The sequence below is a fragment of the Chelmon rostratus genome, chromosome 4 (assembly GCF_017976325.1).
Source record: "Chelmon rostratus isolate fCheRos1 chromosome 4, fCheRos1.pri, whole genome shotgun sequence".
NCBI classification, from domain to species: domain Eukaryota; kingdom Metazoa; phylum Chordata; class Actinopteri; order Chaetodontiformes; family Chaetodontidae; genus Chelmon; species Chelmon rostratus.
The window spans coordinates 6,534,968-6,555,747 of record NC_055661.1 but is presented as its reverse complement, the minus strand read 5'-3'; the positions used below and the strand labels follow the sequence as shown (position 1 = coordinate 6,555,747).

At 42.4% G+C, this 20,780-nt stretch overlaps 1 protein-coding gene across 1 annotated transcript in view; it reads left to right on the top strand.

The window, feature by feature from the left end:
• The window catches only part of brinp3a.2 (bone morphogenetic protein/retinoic acid inducible neural-specific 3a, tandem duplicate 2), a 29,754-nt gene extending 9,556 nt beyond the window's left edge, over positions 1 to 20,198 (top strand). The window contains exons 2-8 of the mRNA XM_041935795.1: positions 2,801 to 2,991; positions 5,008 to 5,198; positions 9,451 to 9,556; positions 9,748 to 9,984; positions 12,552 to 12,774; positions 18,081 to 18,423; positions 19,428 to 20,198. Of these exons, the coding sequence (XP_041791729.1) occupies positions 2,801 to 2,991; positions 5,008 to 5,198; positions 9,451 to 9,556; positions 9,748 to 9,984; positions 12,552 to 12,774; positions 18,081 to 18,423; positions 19,428 to 20,198 (2,062 nt within the window). The remainder of the gene's footprint in view (positions 1 to 2,800; positions 2,992 to 5,007; positions 5,199 to 9,450; positions 9,557 to 9,747; positions 9,985 to 12,551; positions 12,775 to 18,080; positions 18,424 to 19,427) is intronic.
• The last annotated feature ends 582 nt before the right edge of the window (positions 20,199 to 20,780 follow it).

Here is a 20,780-nt window from a genome sequence, read left to right as displayed (position 1 = left end):
AATAAATAGCATTATTGTCTGGCACCTGAATTTTTGTGTCCCCCTTTTCAAAGATAAACCGGCCGGAAGTTGATGCTGATGCTGTCAGGTAGATTTTGTGGTTATGCACATGCATAAGAAGTCACCAGAATGCAGGAAATTAAATGTCAAACACTGATTTTTTCCTTTAGTTGACAAAACAATCTCACTACAAGCTGAAAAAATGCTTTACAAATAAGGTATGATCTATATATCGTTGACATCATTCATATGGTATCACCATATTTTAGGGCCTGTGAGCCCAAAGCAGAGGCGCCGGTTTGGAAGTCGTGAGCTGAATACTCAGTTCTGAGACTGTATTTTCTGTAAAATAAGCTGTTCTGATGTTGCATTTTTGATCTTGTGCTGCCTTAGTCATGTGGAGTTTGGCCGTTGGTTCTTTTAACCAATTTGTTATGACAGCAGGTCAGCAGTGGTCAGAGTACAACTTGTGGCCTCGCCTGCTCCAGGCAAGAGAAAGCACTTTCATCGAAATTAGATGAATTTTTCTTTAGGAGGTGAAGAGCTAAACATCTCGACACTGCAGCTTACTGGGTATATGTGCAGGCAGCTACTGCCAACTGTGTGTGTGTGTGGAAGCTTGCTATGTGCAAGCAAGAAATACTGACAGAGACTAAGGGCAGGGGGACTAGGTTTTGTTCCCATTTTCATTGGTAATATTACATGTTTAGCAATGATAGCGACATTGCTCTGGGGATGAGAATGACTGAAATATCTCGTCAACTATCGGATGCGTTGCCATGAAATTTGTTAATCCCCTGACTGTCACGAGTGCCACCAGCAGGCCAAAGCTTCAGCGAAATGTTTAAGAAATGTTTCAGTGATGTGATCCTATTTCATTTCCTCCAGCAACATTGGTTGTTTTGAGTGAGCAGAGCTGCTGCACAGAGCTAGAGCCAGCCTTGTAGTACAGCTACCAATGTGCAGTATCTGAACTCTTAACATTTTATGTAAAGTCATTCTTCTATTTTATGTCACAGCTAACAGCCAAGTCGAAACTTCTGATTTAGTTCTATCTCTGCTTTTGCTCCGTCGGTGATTAACTTCACACTCATCAGGCTTCTGCAGAGCTTTACAGTCATTAGTGTCTCAGATCAAAGGTAAAATGATGAAATGAGTCACTTTCTGCTATCAACCTTGCTCATGCTGACTGTACTGAGAGGGCGCAGATGTACTTTCCAGTTCCAGCTGCCGTAGCATCATGTTGACCAGAAAAAAAGAAATAGTGGTTGACTACTTACATTTCTGAGATCAGCCTTGTTCTAAATCAAACAAATAAGAAAAAACATTTTTTTTTATTGTTTCAGCACACTAAAAATTATTATATTGATATTCCTCAACAGTTAACCACTCTCAGGTGGGTTATTTGACTTTGCAGAGCTGTTCATATGAAGGATGCGCACGTCCCTTCTCAAAACACAACATTCTCAGCCTAAAATCTGTAGTGTTCTGCCAAATGTCAGACACACAAAACAAGTCTGATTTTAATTCACAGCATGCTCGCTGAGTTGAGCTGCCTGCAGAATTGCAGGCCTCGCAGTATACAAAAGTATCTGTGAAGGGCACTTCACATGGAAATCTTCCACTAAACACCTTTAACATTTTGGTAGGAGAACAACTTTGTATAGGCTACGAGTCAAAGCGCTGCCAAATGCGCTATCGGCTGTGCCTTGGGCAAATGTTCCACAAAAATACTAGAAAGAGTGCATGCAGAGCGCCGGGCTGGTCTTTGTTGATTGAACAGCCGCATCCTTTGGTTCGCTGAGTTTTCCTCAAGTTCAGTTTACCATGCTGCCTTTGACATATCTATTTTTTTTTTCCTTCTCATAATGTATGTGAGGTTTTTACATGAAAGTAGAAAGTCAGAGTAGCTTCAAGGCTGTCAGAGGCAGATAGGCAGGAAGAAAGCGCCTTGCCTTCACAGTGTACAAAGTTTTATTAAAATTCTGCTCCCTTCCTGCTGCTTGGACTCGATTCATTGTGTGCTGTGCATCGTGTTATCATCTTAAAGCTGTCAGATGCCACCGAATATGAACATGCCCAGAGATAGTATAATCAATGAAGCGTTAGGTATTCATAAGAACGCAGCATATACGCTGCACTCATGGTTGAAGCCAGACACACAGTGTCAGTTAAAGGGAAACAGGCTTTTGTTCACACTGCTTTCACCATTTTCCCACATTTTTGCAGCCACTTTGTTTCCATGCCGTTACAGAATACATGCTCTGTTAGAGCAATGGGCCATTTCTTGCACCACCTTGTTCTTTATTCATTTGGATGTATATCTCTCTCATGATGGGGCTATTAAGGAAAACATCTGTCAGCTGTGTAGCAGGAGCACGTATCCGTCCCAGGTGGCAATCGTGGTTTCAAATGATACCACGTTTTGGTCTGAATGTGTTTCTTTTTTTTCTTTTGTCTTCTCACTAGCTTTCTCCCTTTTTCTAATTCTCTATTTCTTTCTCCATCAATTCCCTTTCACTTTAGTTCAGGCAGTGTCGGCATGGTCGAGGGATTCCTTACATTACAAAAGCACAGAGGGACATAATGAATTGATTTCGCTTCTTTCTCTTTCTCTGTCTCTCTCTCCGTCTGTCTGTCCTCTCCAGCTGCATTCTCAGCTTTAGGCAAATTGTATACCTACATAATGTTGTTATTGTGTAATAGGTGTATTAATTGACTTATTATTTCAACTCTCCTATACCTCACTCTTAATAGAACTCCACTATTAATTCGTTGTTTCTCCTATGACTCCTTCCAGGGAGTTTGGAAGATGGAAGGTGAACAACCTGGCAGTGGAAAGGAGAGATTTCTTGGAGTCTCCGTTACCTCTGACTCCTGAGTTCATCAGGAACATCCGACTCCTGGGCCGCAGGCCCACCACCCAGATGATCACTGACAATCTGATCCGGAAGTATGGCACTCACTTCCTGCTGTCAGCTACACTGGGAGGTAAGTCATGACAAAGATGTTTTACTATTTGTAGGCTGATTATGTTTTTCAAACAGCTTTATAATGGCGTGCATTAACTCTTATGCACTAAGTAATTGGCCTTTTGGAATAAATCGCTGAACAGATTCCACCAACAATCAAGTAGTGTTTTGTTTGTTTAATAAGCTGCGCAACCCTCAGCTTTCCACGTCAAACTTTGCATTCCGGCTCAGCAATTACACAGTTTCCAATAACAAAGGAGACACATTCAGAGATCATAGTAATCTCTGGAACAATGGGTTCTCGATTTGAGACGGATGTAGACAAAAGCAGTGTTGTCACTTTTACAGAGCGATCGTCAGTTTTGCTGTAAAACAGTTACCATTGCTGTCAGATTTTATCGTCTGTAGCAGGGAAGATGATGAAGATTAATTCTGTGTGTTGGTTGAAAACCGTCTTTGGTTGATTTGTTTTACTGTTTGAACAAATTTAATTGAAAATGATAACCCCGAAAAAAAGGGTCACATCAGTGGTGATCATACCAACGCAATTCAGCAGTAATGTGAAGTAGTTGGGTAAAGTCAGCATGCTCACCAGCTGATGCTTCATGTAGAGGACACTGAAATTAAGGAGATGTGTATCGTATTCCAGCGTAGAGCTAGTTTGTCCAAATATTGATAGTTCAGTAGTATGAGGGAAAATGTGCTTCAATGAATTACTGGGCGTCAGTTAAGTATACAATTTGTGTTGATAAAAGCTTTTAGAATTTGCTCTCCCAGCCGTTGCATATGGAAAACAGATGGACATGGCACAATAACTCAATCACAGTAAGTAACTGAATAACACATCACAGCAACTCAATATGCCACAGGCAGCACAGAATCACTCCTCAGAGATACATTACATACAATACATGTAAAAGCCTGTGTATTGTGAACCTGCCACTCCCACTCCCAATCACAGTCACCCAATATTTGCTTCTCTGTGTGATGAATGGACGAGCATTAATGGTCCTCTGAGTGGAGAAAAAAGAAGAAAAAGAACTCATTTGAGATGCCAGAACGGCTCGGGCAAGTCTTGCGAAGCAGATTTGCTTTTACAGAGCAACACTTGTCAATTACTTTAGACCTGACTCCTGGCTTAGAAAAGGTCGCTGTTGTGAGTGGCTGTATGTAATGCAACCCCACCAGCTGCCGGAGCTGATGCAGCCCCTCACGCTGGCTCCCAGCCAGCACTTAGTGGTATGAAGAGAGGAGAATGAGGCGTTTGCCTTGGATTGCTGCCATAGATATGCCTCTGTGGTTCTGAATGGATTGCCTCTGTGTTCAGAAACAGATGGACTTAATGAAATTAATAAATAGATTGTGATATTAAGAGGGTGCCCTTCAGCAGCCGAGGAAGGAAGGCAGCGGGCAGAAAGAATGGCCCTGAAGCATTAACACTGCATTACGATGAGAAATATGATGTGCGGTGTCTTGGGGACTCTCAAGCAAAGAGTGTGCTGCACCATGGCCCCTAGACTTATGAAGTGCTGATTGCTCCGATCAGTGGCTACTGTTACAGGGCGACATGGCTTATCCTAATTGTGGTCAAGCGTCTTTGGGCTCCAGAGGCTCCCGTGCTCTCAGCCACCAGTAATTTAGAGCACATTGTGTGTCTCCTGCAGCACGGCAGGTGCCGGGTTTTAAAGTGATGGCAAAGTGTTAAATTGAAGATTAACTGGAATAATTCTGAACAAAAAAGGTATCATGGCCCACGGAAGGATCTCACACTAGTTCACACGATTTTTGATCGACAAGAGAAGTGTGGGAAGTACAGCGCATAAACACCTGAGCATTTAGCCTCAAAGATAGAGGAACACCAAAAATAATTTAAACACTTAAGATATTATCTATTTGATTGTATGTCACAGAAGTGTACCTCCGCCCTCAAGAAGCCGAAGGCGACATTATAGTTAGAAGCCCTGAATAGCAATAGATAATGGGCGCAACCTATCCCTTTAATAACTCGACAATACAATGCTACGTTTCTGCGCAGGAGAAGAGGCCTTAACGATATTTGTGGACAAGAGGAAACTGAGTAAGAAAGCAGAGGTGAGCGATTACTCGGGTAACTCCTCCACTGTGACCCTGGAGGCTCTGCACCAGCTGGCTGCCTCCTACTTCATCGACAGGGAGAGCACCCTGCGCAAGCTGCACCACATCCAGATCGCCTCCACTGCCATCAAGGTAACGCCTTCTTATCTCTGTTGTTGAGTTCTTGATGCACATTCTCAGACTACTGCGCTGACTGTCACAGATTCCATCTTCTTTATTCTTCCCAAATCTGAGATTTCCCAGTGGTAATAAGATAGAGGGCTGCTAGTCTTTATAGATTAAGGTCTCTCTGATTTCTTCAACCTTTTGTTGTCTCTTTTTCTACAGTTTCTGTTAACAAAACATCTCAAACTGTATGTTTATTTACTTTTTTTTAATTAAATTATGTCATGTAGCTGATTCTGAGTTTTTTCTGAAAAATTAAACATCCTATATATTCAGAGACAACTGGAGACATACAGCAAATGGCTTTTAAAGTAGCAGCCTGGTCACAATATTCAAATATATATAAGTAGCTGAGGCAAAATTGGGCTACACGAGAAGCTAAGTATAATTGATCAAATTACAGTGGGGAAAAAAATAACACAAAAAACAAAACAGAAACAGAAGGATCTGAATCAGAAGGGCAAGCAAGTGCTTTATTCTAAGAGGCCTGGAATCACAAACATAAGACCTTGTGCTCCTGCCTCTGTGTTTTATCCTTTGTTATAAAGCGGCAGACTGGCTTCGACTGTAAACATGAGCTTGCACAACATCGTGCTTACATGATTCCAGGGTTTTTAGGTCTTACCTCTCCCTGCCATCTGGAGCTGCTAAGCATGCGAAGCTGCCCGTAGAAGCTTCTTTCAAAGCCCTTTTTGAATGAAAGCAAAGCGTAATTACCATAGCTGGAAGTGAAATTACATGATATTCTGTCCGACACCAACTATGCCCCATTTTTAGCGAGAAACATTGAAATACATGTAGACTTTGGCCAAATGTGCAAATGACAGTGTGTGGAGAATGAGCCCAGATTTATTGTTTCTCCGCAGTCCATCATGCATTATTTGGACATACAGACAATATTAAAAGATTTAAGAGGTCGATATTGTTATTCTGACAGCAGAATAACTATGCAAATTATAGCAGGTGATGAGCAACAAAGAGCATTAAAGAATGCTAAATCAATCTAGACACTCAAGAAATACAGACTCACTGCACACGTGATTGCTGTGCACCTATTAATCTCTTTGTATGGTACACACATTCATTCGCGTTCATTAGAAACAATCACAGATTCCATTTCTCCAGCTGAAATTTGTCCGTCGCTTCCAGGTGTCGTTTGCAGAGTAGAAAATCACATCTCTAAAAGCCATGCATGTAGTTTTGGGGTGTGATTTCCTTCTTACAATGCAATGATCAGCGGCAAAGTGGAAAATGATGCTTTTTATCAGCCTGCTCGTGATGAGATATGATCTTCAGCTGCCACAAGCATATCGAGTCTGGAGGAAGCTCTGTGATGTGCACATATGGCGAGGGGAAGATAAATGAATCTTGTGAAACACAGCTCGTGACAGGTTTCTGCCTCTGGCTGTCACCTTCAGGTAGCATGGGGTTAATAGGGCTACGGAGGGGAGGATGACCCTCCTTTCTGCCTTTTTCTTTCCTCAGAACACAGTGGCAGCCGGCTTGTGAAGTGTGGCTTTCTCTGCTGTAGCAGAACATGAATCAAACTCCCTGTACTTTTATCAAAGCTCTGTCCTCTCACTACATTGTGTTCAGGGAGGGTCGGGTATTTCTTTTGCAGCTAAGGTGGGCACATCAGAGGTGCAGAGGCAGCTGCTTTTGTGTGTTTAATTTCTCGGGAATTAGGGTTTTTCTGTAGCTACAGAAAGGAAGAGGGAGCGTGGTTTCATGCTCCAAAGGCAGTCATCGGGCGTAACTGACAGGTAGGAAGTGGAAACAGGAGAAACTCACCTCCATCACCGGTTGAAAGTGAGTCAAAGGAGCGGCAGATTCCTCGACGCTTTTGCATCGTTTCCACAGGGCGTTGACCCACACGGCAGCGGAACAGACACAACTAAGCACTCCTCTGCGTGAATTTGAAATCGAACGAGTTGAGGAATGAATGAGAGAGGGCTGGCGAGCCGAAGGCCCCCCTGCTGTCTCCATGCAAAGGGGAAATTGAAGCTCATTTCGGAGGAAAAGCCTGTTACTGTTATGGTGTGCAGGGGTTTGGCTGCGGAAATATGGGCTCAAAGAAGTCATGGCACGGAGCAGAGTCTACGAGCGGATCGGCTTGTTTCCACAATGAGTAATGACCACAGTTGTTGGAGAGTGTCGGGGATCATTTTTGTTATGATTCGAGAATTTCCCAGACTGAATTGACGGCGATATCCCCAACTGACTCAGGCCATATTTGCCAGTACGTCTGCACACAGTGATGAACAAAGGCGACAGACTCGAACGAGGAAACGGCAGGAGCCTCTGGTTTCATCTTTTCATCTTGTGGACAGCCTCTCGATTGCATTGTGTTGTCATTATGGTAGAGAAATACATTTTTGTGTTACCTGACTCGATCGATTGTTGTCTGGACTATCACAGAGAAGATGGGCTGCTAACTCGATCATCCGCGATCACACTCAAGCCAGACTTTATTTTCACAGCATATTTCTGGCATAAACAGAAAGAAGTCAGTAAAACTGCCTCTGTAACAGATTTCAGACAGAAAAAAATGCATTAGGTCGATTTTACACACACTGACACACTCATGGCTAGTACAATTTAAGACTTTAAGCTTCATTAAACATTAAATCAAAGCGGCTATGAGACGTGATTATCACCACCTCTTCAGCTTTTCAGCCTCATTTAGCTCATTCTTTTGGTTTTCATTGCCACAACTTTTCACTTCAGTTCAGTTTCATCGCTCTTATCAAACCTGTTCAAAGCTGCACCTGCTTCCACCAAACAAGCTCTGATAAACACACTGTGGCTGTACCTGAGTCACACAAACGGCACGACTAGGTGGGTGAAGAAAGTGTACGATAGTTCTCTTAGGATGTGGTGGGAACCAAACCGGAGCTAAAAGGAGAGTGAATACTGGACTTGCATTCATCAGGTGGACACACATACAAGCATGTCTTCGATGTTTCTTGACAAAGAAATATGGGAGTCTCCGACGCAATTTAATAGGCGTGATTCAGAGCTATAGTTACGTCTTCATTGTCGTAGTTGTAGAATGAAAACACCAAACCACAGTTATCAAATTCATCCAGAGAGCGCCAGCCTTTGCACCATTCCTCATACAGCCATGTGCCAAGATACAGGTGGCCAATAATGTCCTATTAAGTATTTTTAATATACCAGAATGCATCTACAGTGAATAGCAGCTGCTATGCAAAGCGGAAATTGAAAGCTCTGCTCATCAGTCAATGTTTTTGCCATATGGCATATCATATGGCATATCAAATAATTCCTTATATGGATTCAGTATTCATGTGGTCTGAGACCAAGGCTTGTATATCATTTCCTCACATTCATATCAGGATTAAAATCCCTCATGAGGGAAACAAGGGGTTTATAATGTGATATAAATATTATAGTCGAAGAATTGCACTCAAATTATCTTCATTTTCCTTTTCCCATTCGCGGAGGATATTTATTCTTCCGCTCACAAACCCCTTTCTTCTGGATTAGGCTTTTGATTAAAGAAGCCCACACTGAGTTTTCACTTCCCTGCAGCGCTGGCCTCATATGAGTTCCCAAGCCCTTCAGCCCTCTATGATTGTGTTACTGATCGACTGACCCTCATTGTCTCGCCTCATCCATCTGTCACTTTACACCAACTGTCCTCTGACAAGCCCGACCAGGACAAATCGCTGAACAAAATGTGGTGTCCCAGAACCACAAAGAGAGAAAAATGAGAGTCAGTCAGACGCTCCCTGCCGTGTCACAGCAAGAAAAAGGGGAGCGCTGAAATAAGATCTCTTCTTGCAAATGAAGTGAAAAGAGGATGCTTTGCTGGAGCTGCTCTGTGGCAAAGGTCAATCAAAACGTCCTCAATCAGTGACTGGGCGAAAAAAAAAAAACATTGGAGCATTCTTGCGGGAAAAAAAACGAGTGCAGCAGAGTACGGCAATTTAGACGAATCTAAATGAGCTTACCCCAGTTTTCAGTTTCTTTTGCATTCACAAGCACAATCGGTTCTTTGCAAACCTGTTTATTTAAAGAGACTGTAGGAGGCACATTTTCTTTGCCCCCCCCCCCTCTAATTTTCTATGTCAAATGTAAACACACCCCTTAAACATATTTTGTGTGAAGCAATGCAACATAACCGTCTTGTGCACGTTCTAAAATGGATGCTGTGGAGAATTTATAAATGAGCTTTTTATTTGTTGTTGCCCAGGTGACAGAGACCCGCACAGGTCCTCTTGGATGCAGTAACTATGACAACCTTGACTCTGTTAGCTCTGTGCTGGTTCAGAGCCCCGAAAATAAAGTCCAGCTGCAAGGTTAGTCTGCTTTTTAACCATTTATGTTTTTAAAGATCAACCATTCCTCTGATATGCACAAAGCAAATATTCAGACTTATAGATTTTATTAAATTGTGAGCTCAGCCAGCACATAATTGCCACTATAATTTGACTGTCACTCCCCAGCTTCACAGTTTGATGATGCCACTAAACCCGGTTTTGTTCGACAGGCTTGCAGGTGATCCTTCCGGACTACTTGAGAGAAAGTTTTGTGCAGGCTGCGCTCAGCTACATAGCCTGTAATGGAGAGGGCGAATTTGGCTGCAAGGACAATGACTGCTGGTGCAACTGTGACCCCAAGTTCCCAGAGTGCAACTGTCCTTATATGGACATCCAAGCCATGGAGGAGAGCCTGGAGAGGATCACAGAGACCTGGGGGATCCTCTATAAAGAGTTTGAGGAATCAGGTAAGACACCCTCTAGAAAATAATGGATTCTTGCTTCCATTCCCTTTGCATGCCTCATCTAAATGCAGGCAAATCAAACTTTTAGAATATAAATCATTTATATGACAGGCAGTGAGGATGAATTCTAGTGTTTTATCTGCGCCGTTAAATCTGAGTCAGGATCCTATATGTATGTTCCTCCCTTTTCTATGATTTATAGGTGAACCATAATAGCTGGTTGTGAATCCTGGGTGCTGGCACACTATCTGCATAAAGCAAATTAACAAGGCGACAGGACCGGATTAAAAAAATCAACAGCTTTCGGCTCAGGTAGTTTACAATATGTCTGGAGCAGATTAATCAGCTATAAAACCCATTTATTGCGAGTCCGGCTTTTCATATCACCGGGGAAACAGTTTGAGTGGAAGCTCCTAGCATAATGTTTGGTTATTATTGCTGTGCTCGGTCACCCTGCCTTGGTGATTATTACTCAGGTGAAAGCGAAATGGATGTCTTTTTTCCACTCCTCAGATTTGGCTGAAATATCCCTAAGTGCAATTACTTTCAAAGTTTATGTTTTAATAGCTGGGTGTGAAGTGAGGGCACGGCCGTGCTCAGAATGCAGACCACCGCGTGCGTCTTAAATGTGTCCTTCAGCCGGAGATATCACAGATTTCCAGCTTTATCAGCAGAGGAAGATGCCAGGAAGTGGTCTACTAGTGACTCAGATGGAGATCAGATAGTGACATCTTCCTAGAAGCAATACTGTTGTTAACATTAGAACAAATGCTGACAAAAATGACTGAATGGCCATTTTTCCCAGACAAACACTCACCTTTTGTCTGAAGCAGGATCCTGTCTGTAGATATATGTGGCTGTTGCGTTCAGACTAAATTAATTTATTTTGTTCATGTGACACTAAAGTGGATGACTTCCTCTGTAAGGGACATAAGAAATACTTTGAACTTGAGCACAGTTTTGAGCAGTAACACCATATCAGAGATGCTGTATTTAGCATTCTTTAAAGATTAATACATCATTTCAGGATAATTTTGAATAATTTGTCCCAAAGAGCCAAATTCCCATGAAAAAGTTTGCTTTGTGCTTCAAAGTGGGACATCTCTCATTTTCTACCATCTTTGGTGTCATTCTGGAGGCCTTTTCCATCCTTTTGCTTTTTAGAGAATACAATCAAAATGTTAGAGGTGACTTTTCAAAGCAGCAGCCAGATTCAATTCAGGCACTCCAAAATCCACATTTCTAGCCCAAATAGAAGAGGCTGCCAAAGTCTGTCCATTTCCAAATGCAACTGAGCCATCTTTTGCCTCAAAGTGGAGGACACAACTGGTGCACCATCTGCATTTTATAATAATCCCACAATGCAATGTGCACAACTCAGTTGTTTAATGGAGTGTTGAGGTGACGCTTGTCAAGTCATAAAGTCAGGAAATATCACATGAGCACGTTGTATTTACGAGATATTTGCTTTCAGGTGGCCATCATTTTATATGGACGAGACCCATGAACAAGCCACTGCAGGATGTTAATAAACATGAACATAAATGTCGTTGGCAGCCGAGCCTTGTTGTAAACACAGGACCAAAAAAAAATGTATATTTACTGTTAACATGGCAGTTCTCCATCATGTGTTGAAGGAAAATTTATGATTTACACTGTGCAATTTAGTCTTGATAGACCCAGTAGTCACCCAACAACGTAACACAATTGCACACACATCACGTAGGTGCAAGGGTAATGGAAAAAACAACAACAATGGAAACACTTGCACACTGACTCCAAACCACAGAGGTACTCATTTAAATAGACAATGTGTTCACAAAGTGGTGAACCTCGCTCCATCCCTGCTTGTCAACGTCTGAGCCTTTCCAGGATGCTCCTTTCATACCCAATCATGATAATATACTAAACAAAGTAACAACAAAATATCAAGACAGAAAATACTCGGAAAACACAACTCAGGGAAATACAAGGAAATACAAAAAACTGGTGCGTGGCTAGACTCTTCCTCAGAAGCGAGACTATATGTGCTACATGCAAGAATAATCTTGCACCGGAGGAGTGCTTGGACTGGGCTTAAGTAGCCAGCGCTGATTGGGTTGATTACTGTCAGGTGTGGTAGTCAGCTGCGCTCCTGAGGAAGATCGGCCCCGCCCCTGCTCATGCACCTGTGGGCAGAGGGATGGAGAGAGAGAGAGAGAGAGAGAGCACAGGATAACAGGAACAGATCATAACATGACATTTGTACTGTTTTCAATTGAGTGTATGTCAAAAAGGATTATTAGATTATCACATTCTGTTTTATTTATGTTTAACACAATGTCCAAACTTCTTTTTTTTTTTTAAATCTGGGTGTACAATATTTATAACACTGAGTAGTTTGAATGGGAAATCACCACTGTCATCAATCAGCCTATTGATATAAATATGGGTGTGATAACCACCATTTGTCATGATAGTATCTAATGTTGCGTACAGTATAGAGGATATTGGATGCCAACCGTCCTCATGGACATATGACAATGCTGTACTGATGTTAAAATGATGCCCTCTTTTATCTGTTTTTCCAGATGAATTCAAGGCGTTCTATGCGAGGCTGCCGCAGAACTATTTCCTGAATGTGTCAACTATCCAACACTTGTGGTCCATGGACAACTTGTTCCAGTGGCGATATGAGCAGCTGGAGAACAGCATGCGGGTCCTCTCCAAACGAGCCCAGAGAGTCATTTTCAAGCTCTTCAGTCTTAGTAAAAGATGTCACCGACAGCCCCAAGTCCGCCTGCCAAGAGAACGGTGGGTGCAGCCGCTGAAGCACACAGCTTTAGTCCCTCCGTATCTATATTAAAGCTTCCATTGTGTGCTCATTTTCAGGTTTGTACTTTTATTTTAAGTGTCATTTTTTTCATACTGTCCATTGCCGCAGCGCCTTTGTTCACCCTTTGTCTGAAACGATCTGTTTTAGTGCCCCGCCCACCCAAAAATCCCACTCTGCTGTGATAGGCCAGCTCTCACAGGCCTGAGCAGCCACTGCCCACTATCTTTCCATCAGCTCTGCAGGTGTTTTTGTAAACAAGGCCGTGCTGGGGGCGTGGCTGAGGGTGGTGACTCTGTGGTTGTGAAGTCCTGATGGCTCCTTTAAAGACGCAGTTTCTGAGTAAGGGCTGTGTGCATTTCTTATTGGATTGAGCATTTTGATGCTTTCACAGTATTTAAATAGCACCTTGCCCAGCTTTATAATCCAAAAAATATATGGAGCTCTCACTTTCTACAATGTGGGACCTTTAGCTAGCTACATCATTACAATACATCATTTACTTTTTTAATGTGTTTTAGTCAGGGGTGATTTTCTCCTGAGTAGGATCCTGGCTCAAACTACTGCAGCCAACATTTTTCATTAAAGCTGTGCCTTTTTTGTTGTACTTTCCTTCTTGTTTAGTCTTCCCTTTCTGTTTGATGTGGATGTAGTTGCAAAGTTGTGGCTTTTTTTTTTTTAGCCCACAGCAGATGTAAACTGTAGCCTGCAGTTCCCTCTGTACATTTCCAGGGACGTAGGTGGAAGTAAACAAGCTGCCATGCTGTGGTGGCATTTCACTTGCATACCCTCGCTATACCCTTTGCTGTATGCTAAGGATTTCATTTTATCTCTTTTGTACAGCTTTCCACAAGAAATATGCACATCCTGCTACATGTTGAAATGCAGTGACATCAACACAGCACAGTACAATTTAGCACAGTTTTTATAGTAACCGTATCTTTTCATCTGCAGATGACCATAAATGAGTTTACCTGGCTTACCTTGCTGTCATTGGCTGCTCCAACAGTCAGCTTTAACTGAGGAAATCCACAAGTCTCTGCTCCATTAAAATCTTTATAGAGCTTCATGAAATCTGCATGAAATGATGAAATCTTCATTTCATTGCAGCGAACTTCATCCCCATGAAATCCCTGTGAAACCAGATTCCCTGCATGGGCCACATGGCTGCAAAGGAGAAAATTCAACGTTCAGGATTTTAAATCTGTCTCAGCTTCAGAAGTTTATCAAATTCGGCATTTCAGCTGACTACAAAATCAGATGAAATTGTGGAAGAGGGATTGAACATTTGTTGATTTGCTGCCCTGTTATAGGCTAGTGAATGAAGCTAAGTTAGGCTAAGTTAACAGATTCACACTTATTTTCTCAAGGTTAATCAAACAGCTGTTTTCTCTCCTGAAGTCTATTCACATAACCAACTAGAACCAACTAGCTAATAAACTGAAATCAGATGTGCAGTATGTCAGTATTAACCGAGTATTAGTATTACCTATATTGCTGTTCCAAAAATGTCTTAGTGTTTTCTGATCTGCAACATCTATTTAGTTTAGGCAGCTAGTTGTTTCAATGGGGAGAGACGACTGTCATGGTTAAGCAAAACCAGTGCTGAAAATTCTAGTCTCTGCAGTAAATGTTGGACATTTTGAGTCAACTTCGACCTTCTCCATGACATTTTGCAGTGTGATCACAACATCAGGCCTTTGCTGCTGAGAGAGGACATCATTCACATGCTCGCACTTGTCACTTGTCATTTAAAAACAAAAAATAGACGTAGTGTTTGACCAATATTGTAATTTTTCTGCTGAGGACAGTTTCTGAATTGATGAATCCAACTTCGCTGTCAGTCATACAGTGTTCAGACCGGCTGAGCGTCCACAGTAATGGTGGTGACGCTAGAGAGCAAAGCACATGAATCAAGCGGCAGATCAGTCTTCACAGTGCTTGCTGTTCTATGTCCAGTCTCTCTCTCTAGAGTGGTTTCTTGTCTTCTTTCCTGTCTCAGGCTCAGTGTACAGCCCTGTCTCCTCCTCTCCGCCACATTGCCAAAACAGACATTAATCAATGATCTGTGCAGCTGATAGTCCCACCCACTTGCCAGGAAAAGGAGTGGGAGCGTCATCGCCCTCATCCAGGCAGAGTTTATCTATGTTATTACCGTCACGTCAACTGTGAAGCTTTCCCCCTTTTTTTTTTATGTCTTCACAGAAATCTCCATACTCGGTGGAAGGAGAATGGGATGTTTGTCAGTTTGCCTGGGAGAGAGACGGAAGCCCTTGAAAAAAAACAACAAAAACCCCTCTCTCTCCCTTTAACATCCTGTTCGGGGCACTTGAGATAGATGAGAGATGTGTGATTGATTTTGCTTCCTGGGGGCTACTTTTCGTCTGCGTTGACAATTATGAGCAAATAAGCCAGTGGAAGCAGCAGTCAGCTTGGCTTTTATTAGGCGGGTAATGATAAGACTACGCAGTACACTTTGTGCTCAAACTTTTGCCATTAGGCATAATGATGCACATTGTCATTCAAGTGATGTTTTCAGTACTTCTGCTTTAATCAGCTTAGAAAATGCCTTTCTTATGCGCAGCCTTTCTCCCAAAAAAAAAAGGTGGTGGATTTTTTCTTGAACTCCAAGGTCTTGTGTGGAGGAGTCCTCTCGTCTTTGTTTGACTACTAAGAGAGTGCAGTTAAGATTTGACTAAAATGCTGAATAGCTTTTTAATGAACTTGTCGGGGCATTCAGTAGATCAGACCAATTCAATCTTTACAGCTTCACACTGCTTCAGTTACATTAAATCGTAGAGGAAAAATGGCCGGAAACTGTGATATTGCAAGAAGGTGTGATTATAGCATATCGTGACACTGGGCTTCCTTTACATTGCTTGCATTGACTGCTTTTGCTTGCCTACCTTATTATTGATTAACTAGTTGACTGGTTTGGCAGTTTCTCTCTTATTAACACACACAGTATTTCTGACAAGACAGGATAAATAAGTTAATAAGAAAAAAGCAACACTGTGCTCCTTTGGGGAGCTTCTGTTGCAGATCTGACAATAGAAATACTGATAGTAAGTATAAAACATGACATGATGATTATTTGATGTAATATTTTCATTTATTTATTCTGTGTGTGTTAGTGTGTGTGTGTGTATCACCAAACGCACAAAACAAATGAAAAATAAAATGGAATACAGATTGCAAGAAAAAAGCAGGAAATGTGAAAATATTCTACAGTATAAAGAACAAATCAACGGAGAGAAATCCTTTTTTAAATCAGTTTTGGTGAGGGGGGATCTTAATGTGACAGCATGCTATGGTCTGGTTTCCTTATGACAATTCACAAAGCCAAGTGTACACAAAAGCTTTCTGGTTTTGAGGAGTTCTTGAGTGTGGAGTGGAAGAACTTCACTAGCCTGCACACCCTGACCTCAACCCCATCCGACACCTTTGGGATGAACTGGGATGCCATCTGTGAGCCAGACCTTTATCATCCAGCGTCAGTGTTGGACCTCACTGATGTGGTTGAGGTTGAATGGCAGGAAATGCCTGCAGCAGTTGTTCCAAACTCTTGCAGAAAACCCAAACCCAGAAGAACACAGGTTAGATGAATGCTCAGCGGTTTGTTTTGTACTGTTTGGGCGTACACATTTGGCCATGTATTGCACATTGCTTCAGTTAGAGCTCTTTAGGTTAAAGTGCATGTTGGTCTCGTGTCAGGAAATTCAATATGGATTTAATTCTCAGTTTCAATCTCTGGGAATCACATTAACTTCTCAAAAACCCTTGGCTTTCTCTACATTAAAAATATTATCAATAGAAACAGAGCTCGAGTGTCCTTTTAATCAAATATTTTTTTTTACATATTTTCACAAAAACCTGCAGCTGCATATTCGGCCGGACTCATTTTCGAAACGCAGTGTTGCCCGCTCACTTAAAAGTGGCACTGAAGTGAGAAGACACTGTGATTTACAGCAGCGGTTTGGAGGAAGAGTTGCAGGGAGCAGGAAGGCTGTACATAATCACACCAGGGAACTAACAGTACAACAGCAGTCTTGTCTTGGCGACTGCTTTGCTCTGCTGAAGCTGTCGGAGGTGAAATACCATGCCCACAGGTAGCGAGTGATGGAAAGGAAGAGCACTTTCGGTTCATTTCCCATCACTGATTTTTCCATTAGGGGGTTTTGATATTCAAATAAGTGATTTTCTGAACTCAGACTTGTTTCTTACTGCCAAGCACACAATAAGATTGGGATATAGAAGAAGGATGCCCCTAATGTAATCCAGCAAACATTTTCAGATTAGCATAAAGTTTACCACAAATACTCCCTCATCAAAGAAAAAGTTTTTTTTTTTTCTTTTTTTTATCTCAAAGGAAAGCCAGCGGTATGTGCTGCGCATTTCTTCTCTTCAGCGAGCAAAGAGGATAAGAGGCATAAAGGGATCACAGTCGAGAATGTGCTACAGACGGGAATCAAACTCCGGCCCACATGGGGGGAATTATGTGTACGTCTGGAAGTCAGTTACCCTACGGCTGCGGCGCTTCTAATATTTATGTCACAAACTCATCGAAGGCAACTTTCTCTGCCTCTCACTTTCTCGTCCTTTTCAAACATCGATGCTTGCGCTCACGTTCTTTAAATGTGTAACCTCCATTCATCTGGCACTTTACACAAAAAGCATGAAAACTGGTGTACTCCACAGCAACCTCAGCCCAGCCTGACTCAATAATATGAAGGTCTACAAACAATATTATACAGTCTTGACAATATTATCCTGCTATATATCCAACTGAAATAAGGGAAGATTGTAGATTCACTTGGTAAGCAAGGTACTGTAGCTGTGGCATTAGAATAAAACTGTAAACCTTGCAATGCACATAATCCTAGAGGGACAGTAATTTTGAGATGCAGGTGGAAATATTGCTTTTCTCCTTTTTCTACCTCTTGTGCACGTATTCCTCTGGCAATGTAATGTTCATAACACTCTTCTCTCTTAGGGAACAACTGAAAAAAAATACTATATGGGCACAGGCCAAAAGAACTTTCACAGGGGTCTTTTGACCTGCAAATTGCATAAACCGCATTTGCTTGAATCCTGTCTGCATGCTTTACGTTATGCTGATTATGCTTGCTATTTTTAACGAGCAAGCTGTCTGCAGACCCAGACAGGTGTCCTGGACCCAATAAAGAAGCTACCTTTTAAACCAGCTCATCCTATAAGCCCCGTTCAATAACTACTCCCTCTCTGCCTCTCTGTTTCTGCTTCTGTGTTTCTGCTTTCCCTGGTGTAGGCCCCAGTCCTACTGGCTGAGTCATTTCCAGTCACTCCTGTACTGCTCAGAGAACAACCAACTTGGTGCATTCTCTGAGGAGCTCCACAGCTGCAGCTGTCGATACGAGCACAGCCCCTGTCAGCTGCCGCCGCCCTGCTCTGTTGGGGAGGGCTCGGCCTGCGCGGCGTGCGCACCAGACAACCACACCCGCTGTGGGAGCTGCAACCTGGGCTTCGCTCTGGTGCAGGGGGTCTGCAGGCCCATGGTGGCGGACTCCACAGAGAACTACCTGGGATTCGAGACGGACCTTCAGGATTTGGAGCTGGGCTACCTGCTGCAGAGAGCCGACCGCAGGCTAGAGGTATTTTTCTTTTAGCCTCCGTTCAGTCACGTCAGGCTGATCAAGTGCCGGGCTGTCTTTCACAGCGTTAGCCTGGGGAGGATATATTCACTCATTGAATCACTCATCATTGCAAAGTCTCGCCCTTGTGGCTACTGACAAACTACATATCTTCCCCATGTTTTTCATTGTATCTGTTGAACCACATTTAGATGATCTGTACATCTTAGCAGTATGTGGTTGGTTAATTAGAATAGAGAACAATGCACAAAACAAAATCAGATTTTGATGTGATTTGATCTGATGGCATAGATAGATGATGATACATGGTGAGCCAGTTATGGTCAAAAATGCATTTAGTGTTTCTTTACATTATCCTGAATGTCACATAATCTGCCTGCCAAGCCCAGAAGTGTTGCATACAATAGAAACAGACGTCACCTGTGTTTTGCCTCAACATAATACTAGTTTACTTGTATATGAATAAAAATATGTAAGACTGAAGGGTAATGCTTGACCTTGGAAATGGCAGCTTGATGCATCTTGTGGTTTACAACAAGTAAGTCTGATTGTGTTGAGATTCTTCTTTTTTGTTAAGCCACATGAAAATAGATAAAATGGAAGAAGCAATGAAATACCTTTGCCTTTTAAGTAGTTTCCATTCCTCCGTGCCTTACTCTTTTCCTTGAACAAATGTTGGCTGTAAAACATCCTCATGCGGCCATTTTAACCCATGGCTTACTGATCACCAAATAATTTCCTCAGGTTTTCATTTTTTTGGGCCCATTTAACAACTGTTTCTTGTCACATGGTTTCAACTATAGCCAGGTACCGTTGCTGCATGTCAAACCCCAAAAATGCCAAAAAGTACACCTCACAAAATGTATATGTACTCCACAAACCAGTGATTAAAACTCAAACAACCAATAGTAATCTTGCTTTTATGCTGATACAGTTGAAATGTTGCATGTACGTACTCACTGTGTACATGAGTATGAGTGTTTTCATGTCTGTGTGTCTGGTAGGTCCACGCAATCTTCATCAGCAATGACATGAGACTCAACAGCTGGTTTGACCCATCGTGGAGAAAGAGGATGCTGCTGACGCTGAAGAGCAACAAGTACAAGTCTAACATGGTCCACATGCTGCTGGGAATATCCCTCCAGATCTGCCTTACAAAGAACAGCACCCTGGAGCCTGTCCTCACTCTCTACATCAATCCATTTGGAGGGAGCCACTCAGAGAGCTGGTACATCCCTGTCAATGAGAACAGTTATCCAGACTGGCAGGCCACCAAGCTGGACCTACCCTTCGAGTGCTATAACTGGACTCTGACGCTGGGCAACAAGTGGAAGACGTTCTTTGAAACTATTCATATCTACCTTCGGAGCAGGATAAAGACTCAAGATGGAGTGAATGACAGCGTTTATTACGAGCCTTTAGAAATGACGGATCCTGCTCGGAACCTTGGCTACATGAAGATCAACAGCATCCAGGTCTTTGGCTACAGCATGCACTTTGACCCGGAGGCAATCCGTGACTTGATTCTGCAGCTGGACTACCCGTACACCCAAGGTTCCCAAGACACGGCCATGCTTCAGCTCTTGGAAATACGCGACCGAGTGAACCGGCTGTCCCCTCCAGGTCAACAGAGGTTGGACCTGTTTGCTTGTCTTCTGCGGCACCGACTCAAACTGACTGCCAGCGAGGTGGTCCGCATTCATGCCTCCTTGCAGGCCTTCAGCTCACGTCTGCCCAGTTCGATGGACTACGAGACCACCAAGCTGTGCAGTTAACAGCTGCTTGATGGGAGATCTGGACTATAAATGGCTTCGAGGAGAACTCCTGGACATACGAATTGTGCCAATTGTGGGGCAGATGCTCACAGTCTCTACGGATTACCAAACATACGGTAAATCAGGAGACGAATTATAAAGAATGTACTCATCTGGTTGTTTTCTGTTTTGTGGCAACTACCTTCAGTGCTATATGATAAAGACTGAGAAGGATCAGCGAGAAAATGCACAACTGTTTCACAAGAACAAACTTTACAACAAAAGAAATCTACAGTAGAAAATCAGATACCACTATATAAAAGGTGAACCATCCTGTTTCAATATGACTCTGTTCACTTATACTGTAAGTACCAATGCCAAATGAATGGACATTTTATGGTAAAAATGGTACAGTCTGTTTGTTTGTAATTTTTATATGTTCCCTTTGCTTCAGTGACAGTGCACTTTCCATGAAGACCAGAAACAGTGGTGTCAGTCAAGATTTTGTAGATAAATTGATATTAAAACATCATGTTATAACAGATTCCAGCTGTTGGAATATTTTTCATGCTACTTTTAAAAAAGCTTCCTTCCTTTTTTCAC